General features: G+C 35.3%; 1 protein-coding gene across 2 annotated transcripts in view; it reads left to right on the top strand.

The window, feature by feature from the left end:
• SEMA3D (semaphorin 3D) overlaps nt 1-17,539 on the top strand; it is a 210,103-nt gene that overhangs the window by 112,485 nt on the left and 80,079 nt on the right. For both annotated transcript variants that reach the window (XM_082632043.1, XM_082632042.1), the window contains 2 exons: nt 7,812-7,874; nt 16,668-16,787. In XM_082632043.1, the coding sequence (XP_082488169.1) occupies nt 7,812-7,874; nt 16,668-16,787 (183 nt within the window). The remainder of the gene's footprint in view (nt 1-7,811; nt 7,875-16,667; nt 16,788-17,539) is intronic.

Below are 17,539 nucleotides of genomic sequence, written 5' to 3'. Positions count from 1 at the left end.
TCATTTCATGGCTGCATAAGACGTTCTCATCTAACGTGTGACCCTGGAAGTCTATTATTTAGGCGAAAAGACTGAGAATAAATAACTTCTCATTTGCAATCAAGTTATTGATAAAGGAAAATTGCCACTCTTTATTCTTAGTTAATACTTGAAATAAAGAAAATATAAACCCTTGGAAACCCTGTGGGCTCCCCAATAAATTAAGTTTTGGTATAAGGCACCCTGCTTAGTTTCACAGTGATTAATCTGCTCCTATTGCCTGCGGAGCACATGCTGTCTAGTAATCACAGAGGTGAAACAATTGCCTCGTTCATGGATGGGCGGGCTCCCCCGCCCGGGTGCTGATGTGCAGGTCCCATCTGGTCACTGTAATGGACTGTCAGGATGTTGTCAGACTGCTCAGACTTCTGCCGGAACTCGACAAGGACTCTGTCTCTGTCTCCAGTTTTAAAGGAAACTTTGCAGATCACTTTTCAATAATTTCCGAGTACTTTTTATGTATGTGGGCTGTTCCAGGTGCTAAAGAGGGTAGGAAGAAAACATAATGTCCCTTGTCACTTAGTATCAGTGGCCACTCAGCTTCAATGAGTCATATACTTCCTGTAAGAAGAGAAGGGAGACTGTGACTTGTATTCCTCACAAAATTTTGAAATTTATCCACAAGTGTAATTGCACCACAAGTTCAAAATCACCAACCCATTTGTGGATTTCTTAAATTTCATTTTAATTTGCATGATACAGTAGCATTTCTCTCATTTTCATGCAGTATGTTTATTGAGCTCCTGCCATTCCAGGTAGAACAAGCTCATTCTGCGGATAATGCTAAGATGATATCTGGCAGTGCAGCATTCGCTGCTAACAAGTGGTGCAGTAGAGACTCGAACCCACGTCTTCCAGTTCCACTGCAGTTCATTGCGCTTTATGCCAGGAAAAGGTCCCATACTAAATCTACTTGCAAAAAGAAGGGAGCAGATGGTTGTGGTAGACGCGAGTGTACTGGAATTCGGAGCTGGTTGACGGAAGAAAGCTAAATGTCAAAGAGGCTTTGGGCTGAGTCCTAAAACAGGAACGGGAGAGACAGTTCTCACCCAAGACTTCATGAACGAAGCTATGTGGGCGATTAGATGCAAACCTTGAGAACTGAAACTTCCCTTCTGTAAGTCTCTACCCCAGCCGCTTTCAGTTTTACCCGCTTTACCGCTGGCTCTCCTGTCCTTTTTCCCCAGTACTTCGGTCTTTGAGCTTAGATCTCCTACCTCTCTCTGTCCTTGGAACTGAGACTCTGGAGTAGTCACTGCTCCCTTTGTTGTTCAAATCCTTGTATCATATTGCATCTAGAGCAGCATTTTCCTAACCTTTTTACAACCAGTCAAAAACTTGAATCCTGTTTGTTGACAGAGATGGCCACTTGCATTTTTAAGTCTGTGAGTTTCTGTCTTAGGTTTTATGAACAAGTTGTAACTTCCTCTTATGTATTCCATTCAGTTGTCTTGGCATCTCTGAATTAGGCCAAAGGACATTTGACTGACCTTGCACTTGTTAACTTGAGTCAATTAACTTGCTTTTCCAAAGATGAAACAAAGAGCAGATATAATTAGAATTTCCTTAGGATGTTGTTATAAGGCCTTATCATTATTTGAATGTTTCTGTAACTTGCCTAAGATTAAATAATTAAAAATAAAGTGCCTGACATTTCACATTATGAAATGATAACTGTTAATGAATTATATAACTTATAAATGAAACAGTAATTGTTAGAGACATTGCAGCATTTTACTGTGAGTTCCTCCTGCCTATTTGTCTTCAAAGTGAAGTAAATATGCTTCAAAAAACAAATCATTTTGGATTTTGGATAGAGATAAGCAAATAAAATCAATATAAGATAACTAGATCATAGGTTGTATTTTTAAATGCATACAGCTCCTGCTATCGTTTCATAAGGAAATTAATATTAAATCTCTTTTGAAAAATGTGCTTAAAATTTAACTTTATAGCATGTAAGCTTATGTAAAGTGACAGTGAAGACAATGTTTATTTCATCAGAATGATCTCTTCATACTAGTAATCTACATTCTATAACTCTGAAGGAAACAGATGTGTACATATTTTTACTCATTCTTTTTTTTTTAATATGTAACCCTTTATGAATTTGCATGTCATCCTTGTGCAGGGGCCAGGCTAATCTTCTCTATGTCATTCCAATTTTAGTGTAGGTGCTTCCAAAGTGAGCACTACATATATATTATTAGAGGTTAGTATTTGATCCTTCCAAGTGTAACAGGCAAAAATTAATTTTTTGGAAATGATCAATTTCAATTATGAAATACTATGAAAACAACATAAACATACTAACATGGTTAAGTCAGTAAATTACTGAATATGGAAACTGACTTATCAGCCATACTTGTTTTAAAACTTTAACCCATAAATTATCATCTTCAAGTGGGGACATTTTGTAAACTTACTTCTCTTCTTTCCCATGTAGTTTTCTGTTACCAACTTGATTTCTAAAATTAGCACTCAAATTAAAACCAATTTGCAGCCCCTAATTATTTTTTAGTGGATCAATTAGTGGTTACACAGTAGATAACTATGTTGAGAGAAATTCTTGGGCTTATCAGGATCCACAGAAAGGATCTGTTTGATTTCTGATGTCTGTCCTACATGTGGGTGGAGAGAGCAGCTTTGTACATATTTGAGATCCTTGATGTCTAGGCTCCAAGGTCCTGAAGACTACTCCCACCAAAATGATAGCTTAAAAGCTGTATCTGGTACATCATACAATGTTAAGAACCAGCATTCTGTGGGAATATTTCAGGACAATTAAAATATGGCAATTATGCAAGTAGCACCTCTGCTTCTGGTATGCCTCTCTTTGATAAGTGAAAGAAAAATGTCTGTGGGTAACTTTCTAAAGGAGTAATACAGCTGCATCAACTTTTAGAAATAGTGGTATGTGTTTTGCTTGTCTTGCTTAATGGAACTTTTAATATGGCGTGATGCTGTGTGTTCACAGCACCAAAGTGCAAGAAAATGTGTATGTCATCTTACTTTTGACAAATTCAGCAAGCAAAGAGAGTAGTAATAATCACTACCTCAAAACTTTCCTATTACCTAATTAATGATCAAGAGGGCCTTTTATAGATATTGTGGACTTTGTATTTTTAAGTGTGGGGTGTGATTTCTGTCTGAGAGTGAGGCAGTCTCAAAGTGTACTACCTGGGCTACTAAATAATTTCAAGATCTCAGGTACCTCTTGGGCTTTTGTGTAAACGATGCTGAAACTTGATACTATATATGAAATACTCTATACCCAATCAGAGTTAACATCTCTCTCTCCCTCTATGTATCTGTCTATCTCTTTGTTTCTTACTCTTTTCCCCCTCTGTATCCATCTACACACGTACACACGGTTTGACTAGAGATATATGGAAGTGGTGGAATGCTTTTATACAGATAGAGATAGAGATATATATGTCACATTAAATATGTCACTTCAAAAGATTATTGAAAAACAAGTATGTTACTTGAACATATTTCTGCCAATCCTATGTAAGTATAAGAGTGTGTGGAAATCTTGGTTGTTTTTTGTTTTGCTTTATTTTTAGATTGAGTTATGTGAAATTTTATCTTTTTACATTGTTTACCAAAAGGGATCAAAAGGAATATTTTTTTAAAAAAACCTTATTCTAGTGACTAGAATGGGCAAGTAAAAGAAAATCTCACCATAAATCATAATTAAAATGATAGCTTTTAAATATTGGCACAACTACAATGATTTTTTTTTCCTTTTAAGTAAATGTTTACAGTCTGGAAGACAATCAGATGTCTCCTACATTGTTATTATTATGATAATTCTATTTGTGATTCCTAAATTCTTGACAGCACTGTGTCAAAATAAGCCAGTATATAACCTCAATAACTTTATTTTTAAGGCTTAAATGTTTCCTTAAGAAGTAAAATTGTCTTTGTGATACTATCTTAGAATTCCTATGCTATAACAATAATGATCCAAGGATAATTTTTGTTTTTAACAGGTTTTAGACTTTATGGGATTGAAGGTGAATGATGAAAAGTGAGATAACATTTTGGGGAAAAAATCTGCTTTGTAAACAGACATTAGAAGATATATTTAAATTGGTTTTTGGAATCCAACAAATTCTCAGTGCTTGAATATCTTTGTATAACATTTACCCACTAATCAAAAACCCAGTTGTTGGAAGCTTGTCCTTTTAGTTTTATGGCTTCATATACGAGGATGACACAATTCAATTTACAGTTGTATGACTTAAAATTAATAACTGAAAATGTACAACAAAACCATTAAAACATCTTTTAGAAATTTATATCCCTTTGCAAAGAGAAAAAAGAATCTGCAATTACTATTGTAGTATCAAGTCTTTAAGACAAAATTAGAGTTGAAACTATTAAGCTAAGCTAAACTGTTACATTAGAGTTGAAACTATTAAAAGCAAGTAATTTAAAACAATGGCTCAGAAGTCAGGACTGGTAGGGACTTCATTTCCCACTCAGTGCTCCTTAGGGCTCCCTGAGCATAGTGGCTCCATCCTCTTTGCTCTCTTCTTATAGTGTTTATATCTCCTATGCAAGTGCACTTACCCTATCTGTTTACAGAACTGTCTTCCTGACTCACATCTTAGCATCTCAGTGCCACACCTTGCCAGGTATACAGAAGCCCTTTCATAATTATGTGTCTAATGAACAAATGGTTAATGAACAATAACTACTCTGTGCTAACCTTGGAACTTCCATTTAGGTTTCAAAAATGATAAAGATTGCTTCCACGTTTTATCAATCTTTAAATAACTCCCTCCATTTTGAAGCTCCTATAAATACATTCAAAATTAATTTTAGAAACATCATTCGTCTCATAATTTACTTCAACTCAAATCACCCAATACACTGGTTAAAGGTAAAAGAATAGAACCCAGTGGGCTTCCCTGGTGGCTCAGTGGTTGAGAGTCCGCCTGCCAATGCAGGGGACCTGGGTTCATGCCCAGGTCCGGGAAGATCCCACATGCCGCGGAGCGGCTAGGCCCGTGAGCCATGGCCGCTGAGCCTGCACGTCCGGCGCCTGTGCTCCGCAACGAGAGAGGCCACAACAGTGAGAGGCCCGTGTACCAGCCCCCCCCCCCAAAAAAGAACCCAGTGATGTTCTTTTTTCTTTTTAAGTCACACTTCATGTGAAAGAGTCCTGTATTTCCTTTTCTTTCTTTTTTTCTATAGTACTAATACCAATAAAATATTCGGGTCTGAACAAATCTACAAATATTTATTCTAAATTTATTTCTGAAATGTGACTAAATCTGACCATCATATAAAACAGAAAAGAACAAGATCTGACATATTGAAAGGATTCAAAGAAATATTAATCTAGACTAGAGACCAAATAAAATGAACTAGTGATTAAACCAGTTGACACATCATGGACATGTTTTCTGTGTACCATTTATTTTCATTCCAATGATACAAAGTTATCCTTTGTAAAATCACTGTAATATTCAAGAATCAGCAAGTATAGAGTTGCAGTTTTGCAAGATGAAAGAATTCTTGAGATTGGTTGCACAAAATGAATATACTTAACAATACTGTAATGGCTAAGATGGTACATTTTATGTTATGGATATTTTACCACAATTAAAAATAATAAAAAAAATCAGCAAGAAAAAAGTGAGAGGATACCTTGAGTTCATAAGTTCAAATATGAAGCAAAGTTTTCATAAATTCAGGATGTTATTTTTAAAGGAGCAAAAAAGAACACTCAATTCAGTATTTTTGCTACCAGTGATTAAAAACAAAAACAAACAATAAAAAACAATGTGAAGAAACTGTCAAATTTCCTGACAGCTAAGGTATTTTATTTTTGCTATTCATATATTCATTTATTTAGGACTTCATGATTCCAGGTCGATGACCGACTAATATCATTTGGCCTGTGCATGGCCCATTTAGATTTATTTACTAACTTACATTACTTAGTTGTTTTTAATTATGTAGTAAACACTTGAAAATGCACCATCCAGAACAAAAGCTAAAGTCTGTTAAATAACCTGTTTATTACTGCTAGTATAATCTTTTTATCAGTCTTGGATAACCATCTTTCTGAGTCCTGTATTCATCACTCTGTTGCTTTTCTTTTTACATATTTATTGTATCTACATATATACCTAAAAAGTGTCTTTTATCTTAGTTGTTTTAAACATTATTCTACGGAGATCATGCTGTTTGTCATTTTGGGAAATATACTTTTTTCACCTAATAATGAATTACTAAGGTCCATTCATATTGCTTTTCATTGCTGTAATCCATTCATGTTTTATTGCTGGCTACTATTCAAAATTATGTGAAAGTATAATTGCAGTGATTTAAACAATTCTTTATAAATAGCATCTTTAGGTCTTCATTGTGAACCACATCCAGGTTAGCTGGTCACCTGAGCCTGCTGTTGGCACTCAAAGACCCTATCTATGTACACCCTTTGATTGTAATTTATAGTTGTTAAAATGTGCTCTAAATGAACAACCTTACTTTATTTAAAAATCTCAGTAATTGTATTTGTCTGTTCAGAGACTGTAAGTGCTGGTCTATGTTTTTCTTTATTCAGAGACATAAAACCCTAAAATTTCACTATGAGAATAATATCATATAAACATTAGTGACTTCTAAATCATTTGTTCATTCCAGGTTTAACAAGTCTCTTTCAGTGTATTCCCTCAGGATATTTTCCTTTTTCCCCACCTATTAAAATATTTTCTGCTAACATTGGTGAGAAACATAATAAAGGTTTGTCAGGAACTCTTGGAACATGTAAGCTACTCAGAGCTTGACTTTCTTGTTGCTTCTTGTCTATAGCTTAACAAAGAGCATTTCTTTCTGTAAGCTAATGGAGTAATGCAACTGTTTGGGGCCTTATTTTGAAAAACTTCCTGGAAGAATTTCTAAAGTTTGTTAAAAAACAAAACAATTTGTGATAAGTTCAAGACTGATAAAGCATGATTAAAAGTGACCAATCAAGGAGCCTTCTCCCTTTGTCCTTAATGCATTTGACCTTAATGCATTTGCCCAAATGATATGTATTATGTAGTGGTTGAGACCCCCCCAGGTCAAGGGGCAGACTTTGGGTCACATTTTGGCTCTGTTGTGAACGAGCTTCATGGCCCTTGACTTGTTTAATGACTGTATGAAGAAATTTTCTGACCTGAAAACGGAGAAAGTAAGTACAGCTATCTCATAGGGTCATTGTGAGATTGAAATAAGATAATGCTTATTGTCTTACTTAATGTTTAACTAAATGACAGGTGCATCTCAACTCTATTTGTGTTAAATATTGTCAACAAGTCCACACTGGTCTTTGACTTGGAGTGATAACTTATGCTTGTGACAAAGAGCTGTTTCTCACACCTCATTGCACGTGTTTATAATGCACTACCACTCTGAGAAAACACAGAAAAACAGGGTAAAAAGAATCTCTTACCTAAGCAAATGCTAACCTGAAATTCCGTTGACATCACAATAAGAAGTAATGGCCTACTCAACATGGTTTATCTATTATTAAATACATTTAAAAAGAAGTTAGAAGATTAACAAGTGGATGATTCTGCCCAGTGTTTTCTTATAAGCTTTTTAGGGTGGCTTTGGAAAATATTTAAATCTCAAAATTCCTACATCCTATCTAACAGCATGCTTTTGTCTTGATAGCCACTCTTTAATTTCACACACTCACTTTCCTAATTAGAATTGTGTGGTGTTTTAGATATTCAGATTCTAACACACCTTGAAATGTTTTACAGATTTATTGGCCTGCTGCAAAGGAACGGGTGGAATTGTGTAAATTAGCTGGGAAAGATGCCAATGTAAGTATGAGACTTTAAAAAACATCTTTGTTAAACTGGTGCTGATATGATAGCAAATATTTATATTGGGTTTTATTGAATTAATGACATTAGTATATTATTTTTAAGACTACACTAATATTCTGTGTAAAGATTAATATAGTATAAAATGTTTCTACCTTGCCAAAAGGAATGACATTATTCTCAGAAATTTAGAAATACTACCCTTTCTAAAGTGTTAATTCTAACTGTATTTTCTTCACAAAAAAATCTCAGAAATACATTTAAAATATTTAAAAGTAAACCATCAGAAAATACTGTATTTCTAGGGTTGTGTGTTTTTCATCTAATGCGTGTATTTTGTGAATGTACACAAAATCACCAGTGGTTTTAGCATTACAAACACACACTTGACATTTTACTTAATTTGGAGTGAACTTAAACTTACAACATCTACAGGAATTCTTGCAAAAGTAGACATTATAGAGCTATTAAGAAAGATTGGTTGAAAATGAATAATACAACATTCTGGAATAAGAACTAGAAATAATTTACTCCAAAATTTATGTAAGTATAACTATAGGAAATAACTTGTAAAGGATAAATAGTGGGGTCCTAGTATAAACTTCTAGTTTAAGCTCCCTTAAGGACCAGAGAAACCCCTTTGACAGGTATAACTGCCCTCATCATCTTTGGGGTGTCTTGTCTGGATTGCTTTTGCACTGTCCAAGCTGTCTTACATGCTTCCCCAAATTGTGTTGCCTTTTTTTTATCTCCAGCAATGCTGTGGCTCTAACTGCCTCTTCTCATCTGAATGTTCTGATTCAGGCCAGATGCTCTGTGTTCTGCCCTGACTTCTTGCCCTGTAATGATAGGGAGAATTGCTCTTCTTTGGCAAAAGAAATCACTTCCTGAATGTAACTCAAGATGAAAAAGTTCTAACTTTGGGCAAAAGCATGGATATCATGAGGCTTCCTTTACAGTATCTTGGAATGTTTCCTCTAACCACTATAACCCAGGAGTATTAAACTGAGCAGTGCCCTCATATTTAATAACAGCAAATAGTATGTGTTGTATGAAAGCATAATTAGATTTAACAATTCTCACTTTATTATTGTGATAAAGGTAAAGCAACATGACATATGTTGCCTAATGAAATTAAGGGGAAGCTTAGAAGACTTTATTCACTCATTTGTTCATTCATTTATCCAACAAATATTTATTAAGAGCCTAAATATGTGCATTAATACTGTATGGAAGCTCTCATGGATCTTTTAATCTAATGAGGGCTATAGATATTACACAAATGATTACTTATATGTAGCCACTGTACAGTTGGCCACAGGTTCTACGTCTATAAATTCAACCAACTGTGCATTAAAAATATTCAAAAAAAAAATTCAGAAAGTTCAAAAAGCAAACTTGAACTTATTGCTTACTGGCAACTATTTACATAGTGTTTACATTGTATTTACAATTGTTTACATAGCATTTACATTGTATTAAGTATTAGAAGTAATCTAGAGTTAAAGTATATGGGAGGCTGTGTGTTTGCCATTTTATATAAGGAACTTGAGCATCCTCAGATTTTGATATATGTCAAGGTCCTGGAACCAATCCGCTGAGGATACTGAAGGATGACTGTCCTGCAAAACAAAATAATCAAAACAAAGTAAAAGAAAGAAACTTTTGGTTATGCCTCATTCTGTATTCAGTTAGTGTTAAATGTGACTTTTGGGGCACATTTATGTTAGCAGAAATATATCAGAGAGTGTATGCTTCAAATGCAACAGGAAAAAGTTTTTACATTTATTTTGCTAGAAATGAAAGAGTGTCAACTAATGTAGAATATATTCTTCCTTTCATGTCTCTAATCTCTCCACCCTGTTCAATGTCAGATGCCCTGTGAGCAGGTGCCCCAGTCTGCAAAAGCAACAGTACTTTTTTGAACTCATGGGAAAGAAAGATGCTTTGGTTGTGACTTTTCAAATATACTTTGTTGCGTAACAGTAGAAGCATGTCATAAACAGTGTGAACACTTTTGTGTTTCATCAGTATTGAGTGTATGATAAGGAGGCAAGTAGGAAAAGGGTGTTTTAAATTTACTCCAACAGAGTAGTGTCAATTTTCCCATGGAATAGGTGAGGGATAAGCACTCAAGGTCAATCAGTGAAGTTTTAATTGTGACAGTGTTCTCATTTCAGTATGTTCACTAATTCCAGTTGTAGAGTAACTCAGTTGCCCCTCTTATCAAGCTAAAACAAAGGGTGATAAACTTGCTTGAAGGTGGTATCCCAGAGAGTACATAAGATCCAGTATATGGAACCTATTCTTCCAATTCAATTGTATTTGAGAGCTTGTAGTCACCTCTAACTTTAAGTACACTTTAAAGTACACTGTGTACTTTAAGTACACTGTTAACCTAGGATTAGAGATTTAGGGAGCTTCTCTCTTTTTACTGAAGTCTATCAAGTTTGCTGTTGAATTATGTAGGTATAATGCAAGTCTTTGTTTCTTTCTTTTCAATTTGCCCCTTTAAAATAAAACTGTATTTTAGAGTTACTAAGAATAGCTAACATTTTTATAGCACTTATCATGTTCCAGGAACTGCTTTCAAAGCTTTATACCTATAATCTCGTTTAATCCTTACAACAATACGGTATGTTAGATTTTATTTTTATTGCTCATTTTCCAGATGAGAAGACTGAGGCCAGAACGATTAAATGACTTGCCCAATATTACATACCTAGTAAATATTGAAGCCAGGAATTGAATCCAGAAGGCTTGCCCCACGATCTATGCTCTTATAATACACTATAATCTACACATCAAGGTCTGAGTTCTATCTGTAAGGTCTACAAACTGTATCCCTCAAATCATTTCTCTCTTCACGATAACCATAACGCAGATCCTCATTTTACAGCATTACATAGATTTTGGCCCACAGAAAACTGAGGCAAGTGCGTGGTTTTATTAACATCTTTTATTGCCTTTGGCATTACCCTCTCTCCTCCCTTCTCTCTAGTAATTTTTACCTACTTCCCAAGAGTGTGTTTAGAATTAACAAGTGTTTGGAAAGACTGTCCCTTTACACAAAGGTACTATATAACTGAAAAATAGTGAATTATTTACCATAATGAAAGTTAGCTAATTGGCGTGGGAAGGGAGTGGAAGGAGAGGAAACAAAAGAAAGCTATTCCACTTTCTTGAGCACCATCCCCAGTTTAATCCAAGGAAGGGAAGAGGTGACAGGAAGCTATTTGGTTGCATTTTGTGTCTGCTTCGAATATTATTCAAAAGAAAGTCACTAAAGAAATATCTGGTCCTGCTCTAAAAGAGTGGGGTAAACTGCTCAGTCCAGGCAAAAGAATGCACGGGGTGTGGGCAGCCTGAGTCGTCGGCTTAACTGTAGGGGCACACAACCTTGTCAATGGAGACATTACATAGGGTTAAAGGGTCTTCCATCTCTAAAGTTTTCTGATTACATTCTTTTTTTTAAAGAACATCTAAAGTAAAACAAAGTGTTCATTGTAGAAAGTTTGCAAATTGTATAGAATTCATCTGTAAATAGTTCTTCCCCCATGAACATTACCCAGAGATAGCTGGTGACATTTTGATGTTTATTCTTCTATCTTATCTATTTACTATTTTTCAGAATGAAATCATTGTATACATAGTCCCTTAAAACGTTTTTTTTTCACTTCGCAGACTGCCATGAGCATTTTCCCATGTCATTAAATTCCTTTTTTATAACACTACTTTTAATAGCTGCACTGCATTCCTTTATATATTATTTCATCAATCTCCTATTGTTAGAGTTTTGGTAGATATCCAGTTTTTACTATTGTGAATGATGCTGCACATGAAAAGCCTTATATATAAATATTGTGAACATCTTAGGTTATTGAGTACAATTACTGGTCAAAGGATATAAAATCTTTTATATACATTGTAAAATGGCCCCCCAGAAAGTTTATGCTTCTTATGCTTTATCCAGCAGTGCATGCTCTTAAGAGGGTATATTTCCCCATACCCTTGCTAATGTTGGATACAATATATAGTTAGTGTTTAATACTAATACATTAATGAATGAAATAAATATATTTAATTTTTGTCAACAAAAAGAAAATTATTTTTGTTGCTTTAGCTTGACATTCTTTCATTACTATAAATTCTAAATATTTTATATAGTTGTAAAATTAGGATTTATATTCGTATATTATTACTTTCTGATCCACTCACATAAAAAATATTCTTTCCTAGTTATCCTACTTGATATATAGATTTTTATAGGCATATCTCTCAATTTTTTTCTTTTAAAATGTTTTTCTTTGCCCTTCTACCACAACTGGTTTTGCTCTGTAGAAATCCTCCCATGTGAGATGTTTGTTTGTTTGTTTGTTTGTTTGTTTAGTGGTACGCGGGCCTCTAACTGTTGTAGCCCCTCCCGTTGCGGAGCACAGGCTCCGGACGTGCAGGCTCAGCGGCCATGGCTCACGGACCCAGCTGCTCCGTGGCATGTGGGATCTTCCCGGACCGGGGCACGAACCCGTGTCCCCTGCATCGGCAGATGGACTCTCAACCATTGCGCCCCCAGGGAAGCCCAGACCACATTCTTAATCATAAATGCCTTTTCATATATAACCTAAATAAATTAAAATTAGTGATTATAAGTCAGTTATCAGAAATACATGTAAAGCTGTATTGGATTTAACTGTACTATATGTAACGTTAGAGAATTACAAGTAGTTCTGTTTTGCTAATATTTTTCTAGGTATTAGGGGGAAACAAAAATTCTAAGTGTTGATATATAAACATATTTACTTGTCTTTTCTCTAAGTATTAATTGTTTCATATTTGTTTTATTTATTTCATTGTATATCTCTTTAGATATATGTAAGGATGTGTACGAGAGGTAAAAAATGAAACAAATAATCTTACTTGAGAGAATTAGAAAGTTGATACTTGTTTTGAGTTCTGTCTCTCTCTCTTTCTTCCAGTGGAGAGTTGGGGAGGTGGGAAGCATGGGGAAGGAAGGAGAAATTCAGTTCTTTTCCCAGGTTGAGTACGTTACTGGCTGAATTGAATTGTTTGGTGTCATGCCCCAACCCTTGCCATTGTGGGCAATAGCTGATAAATTAGCCAGCTTTCAGGGAAAGTTAAAACAGCTGCTTCCCGAATTTATCTTCTTTATGCCTCACAGAATTACACCACCATTAATAGCCATGTCGGTCACTAAGTGAATTAAATCAAGTTAATTATTGTTCGTGCTGTTGAAGCAAATCTTGGAACCTTTATAAATTAAAAGAGAAATCATTGTAAAGGCTTTTGCTTTGCTTCCAGTGTTTGGCTGAAATGTCCACCCCAGGCAAAATTTAAAATGAGACCTTCTCTTTTAGAATCTCTGTCCCCGGTTTCTTCCCCTCACTGCCTGTCATTGCCTCCAGGCTTCCCAGAGAACTGCCCTCCATCAACTTCACCACAGAAAACTTTGAGCAGAACTGACTTTTTTTGTAAACTGTGTCAGATAGCTCGGGATACGTGGTTCTATTCCATGGCAGCCCAATCTGAGAGAAGAGAGGAATTTCAGAAATACATCCTTGGTGACATCTCACTAAAGTAAAAACTAGCATAATAGGTTACTTTCCAGGGCTGGCTGCATTTTAATAAAGTAACTCCCAGGAAAGTTAAAGGATGGGAAATGTTTTAGGTGTGATTCAGAGCTTTTTCTTTATCATCACTCAAATTTTATCTCCTATGTGTGTAAAACTTCACTCTGGGCCTTATTTGCCTTTTTAAACAGTGCTGTGTCTCTCACAGTCCCTAGTCTTTCTGACTTTATAATTTATAATCTGGAAAGGCAGTTGTTTTATTTCTTTATACAAATATTGAATTCAGAATCTTGTAAAATTACTGTGTTACTCGGCTTGGGCTACCATAACGAAATACCATAAACTAGGCTGCTTTAACAACAGATATTTATTTCTCACAGTTCTGGAGGCTGGGCAATCCAAGGTCAAAGTGCAGGCCGACTTGGTCTCTGGTGAAAATTCTCTTCTTGGCTTGCAGGTGGCTATCTTCCTGTGATATCTGCACAGGGCAGAGAGAGTGAGAGCAAGTGCCCTGGTCTCTTCTTAGAAAGGCACTAATCCTATCATGAGGATCTCACTCTCCAAACCTCTTCTAAAGCTAATTATCTCCTAAAGGCCTCACCTCCTAATACCATCACCCTGGGAGGTTTAGGGTTTCAACCCATGAATTTTGGGAGGACACAGATGTTCACTCCATAACAATTACCCTCTAAATTCTATGATTCTTTTGTAACACTGAGCTTTTGAAAAAATGGTGAAATCACTGGCAGTGAGTGAATCCCACCTTACTGCAGGCATATAACTCTACTCTTGCCCTCCCTGTGTACTGTTCCATGTGTAGATTTCACCCTGCATAAATCTCTTCATGGGGAAAAGACCAATAAATAAAAGTCCCTTCAGTGAGCATGAGTGAGCAAAATGAAAGCTAGATGATATTGAAATCTCTTACCCTAGCAGTGAAGCCATCATTGCAATTTATCTGCTGATTGCATATATTTTTCCTCTTTTTTTGCCTTGGCTTATCTCGTATTACTGTGTCATTTGTTCAAAACCATTAGTAGGGCATTTTACTCTCTGAATTAGGTTTTCATTTGCGATTGTCTAGCATAATGTAAAAGAACATGAAACTAGTTCTCTACGGTGCCTTTGTGTCAATAGAAAATAAATTCTCTTCATCAAACACCTTGATGGAAGGGTGGAAAACACATAATATGATTTTGTTAAGCAAGATGATCTGACAGAAAATTGTCTTAATGAATATAAAATTTTCCTTTCTTAGGAGGCTACATATAATAATTATATGTGAACATATACTAAACATATGAAAATATTCAAGGTAACAAAGATGTCTTCAGTGTGATTTGCACTTTCTCAGATATGACTTTTTTCACAGCATACAACCTGTGTAACTATATGCAGTGGCCCTTCTGCTGTTAGAAAGTGCCCACTCTTCCTACCTGATAAAGAAACATCCTTCCCTTGCGTGGTTAACTGAGGGATTGGACTGTCCTTTCATATAGTCTTAAGCAACTGCTTTGTTTATAAGAAAGCAGAGAGCAGAAAACTCAAATAAGTAAGTTCTTTACAACATTTTTCTGCAGTAGAATGTGCAGATCTTATTCGCTGGGATCTACAAATTCTTGCGACATAAGATTGCCAGGCTAGCTGGACAGAGGAGAAGTAGGTACTAGGAACTCTGTGCCACAGATATGGAGACATAGCTATTCATTCTAAAATCAGAACAGCCACTGGGATATTGATTATTTTGTATAGATCAAAATCAGGGTGATAAACAATAATGAAATGTTATATTCTTTAATTTAGTCCACATAACGGTCATCATCCTATCAGCTAAGTTGTTGTCTGCATTTTAAAAATTTTACTTAATTAAAAAAATCATCCTACCAGTTAGGTCATTATCTTTTTTATTTTTATTTATTTATTTATTTTTTTGCGATACACGGGCCTGTCACTGTTGTGGCCTCTCCCGTTGCGGAGCACAGGCTCTGGACACGCAGGCCCAGCGGCCATGGCTCACGAGCCCAGCCGTTCCGTGGCATGTGGGATCTTCCCAGACCAGGGCACGAACCCGTGTCCCCTGCATCTGCAGGCGGACTTTCAACCACTGCGCCACCAGGGAAGCCCTATTTTTATTTTTTAATATTCTCCTCCTAACGACCCTAACAACAACAGTGACCTGACAGTTGAAGGACCTGTGGCCACTCAGGCAGGGAGAAAATGGACTTTTTCTCTGAATCTCAGTTGTTTCATAGATTTCCAACCTCCTTGGTAAACACTTGCCCACCTCCTGGGTAGAGTTGATCTAGAATAAAAGTAGACTACTGCCCAGTGTTTTCTCAGGATTCTTTGGGCCCGGGAATCATGAAGCCATGGTTAACAAATTGTTGCCAATAATTCTGTAAAGATAAGGGATGACTTACAGGAGATGAATTGAAAATAATATATAATAACAAGAATGACTACTCTGAAAAATTGAGTCACTATTTACAAGTAATTGGGGGATAGAAAATAATTAAGTTATAAAGATATACATTGGAAAGAAAAATTTTTAGGCTTAAGCATTTGCAAAAGAGGCAGAAATATGTCTCTTAAGATTTTGACTTGGTGTAAAAAAATATTTATGGAAAAAACAGAAGAGATTCTTGAAATAAGCAGGAATTAAGCTCAGTCTTAAAGGCTCTGTAACATTGAAAATAAATGGAAATAAAGTGGTAGGCAATTCTGGAAAATAAGAACGGAGTAATATATAGGAAGACACATCTGTGTTGAGTGTTTTGTTTAGTGTAGCTGAGACAGTTGAAGTTGCACACAGTAGGTTCTATATGGGATAGACAGTGTGGGAACATCAGAGCATTATGGGTTTGGTTCTGTAGGAAATCCTTGAAAGAAAGTATGGATACCTCATTCACATTATGTTCATTCTCTAGGCCCCATTGAGTCCCACTATAGAGATGTGCATTCTAGCACTGTGATTAGTTCAAAGTCTTAAACCTTCAAAAAGCTTCAGTCACTCATTAAAGCCATAGTTTCTAATTTGTTTTGCCTCCTTTGTTAAGTCAGGTGTTAAACATTTCTCATGAGTCTTTTTTATTTTAGTTCTTATTTTTGATAATTAATCTACTTGGGAAACAGGTGGTATGAATGATAATCTTTCAAATACCTGAATTGTATGCTAATGCTTTTATTTTTTTATGCCCAATAGACAGAATGTGCAAATTTCATCCGGGTACTTCAACCCTATAACAAAACTCATGTTTATGTATGTGGAACTGGAGCATTTCATCCAATATGTGGATATATTGATCTTGGAATCTACAAGGAGGTAATATAATGAAATAGCACAAAAACAATTTATTATAATAACTTGTTACTTAATGGCTATGACATAAAATAGTTAGACTTGAATAGAAAGATTGAATCGTATTCTGTATGAACTGAATAAGAACTTACATTCCAAACCACTATATGGATTGCCATTTTGATTGTACACTTTATCCACCTAATAAAAATTTCTTCTATTAAAAGTTTTTTTAGTGATATGATTAAAATAAATGGTATACAATGTTGAAAGTGCTTGTTTTCTAGGCTCTATGTACAGCTTTATTTTCTCTTGAGTTTCCTTTATAACTAAATCTATTTAGTATGTTGCTGTTGGTAAAAATTTGTTTCCCATAAGACCTTGCAATGAAATGATACCTTATAAATAATTTAATTTTTCCCATCCAACAAATTTGACCTGTTACTTATGTTTACAATAGTAGACACTAAATACAGATAATTTTAATAATTTTCTTAAAATTGTATGGATAGTTGTTATCACACTGGACTTATTATTTCTGCCAGACCAAAGTGACATAGTGGAAATGTGGGATGTATTAATTAGGAGTAATGTATTCCAGCAATCAATGAGCATTTCAGTAAATGAGAAACATGCAGATTACAATAATTTAATCAACAACTAACACATTAGAGTACTTTCTTTGTGTCATGGACTGTGCCAGGCACTTTACATGGATTGTTTTTATAATTTCACAACACTGTTAATGAAGTTGGTATCTAAATAACTTCCAGTTT

The sequence above is a fragment of the Mesoplodon mirus genome (assembly GCF_964341445.2).
Source record: "Mesoplodon mirus genome assembly, chromosome: 9".
Taxonomy (NCBI): domain Eukaryota; kingdom Metazoa; phylum Chordata; class Mammalia; order Artiodactyla; family Ziphiidae; genus Mesoplodon; species Mesoplodon mirus.
This window is presented reverse-complemented; position numbering and strand designations above follow the sequence as displayed.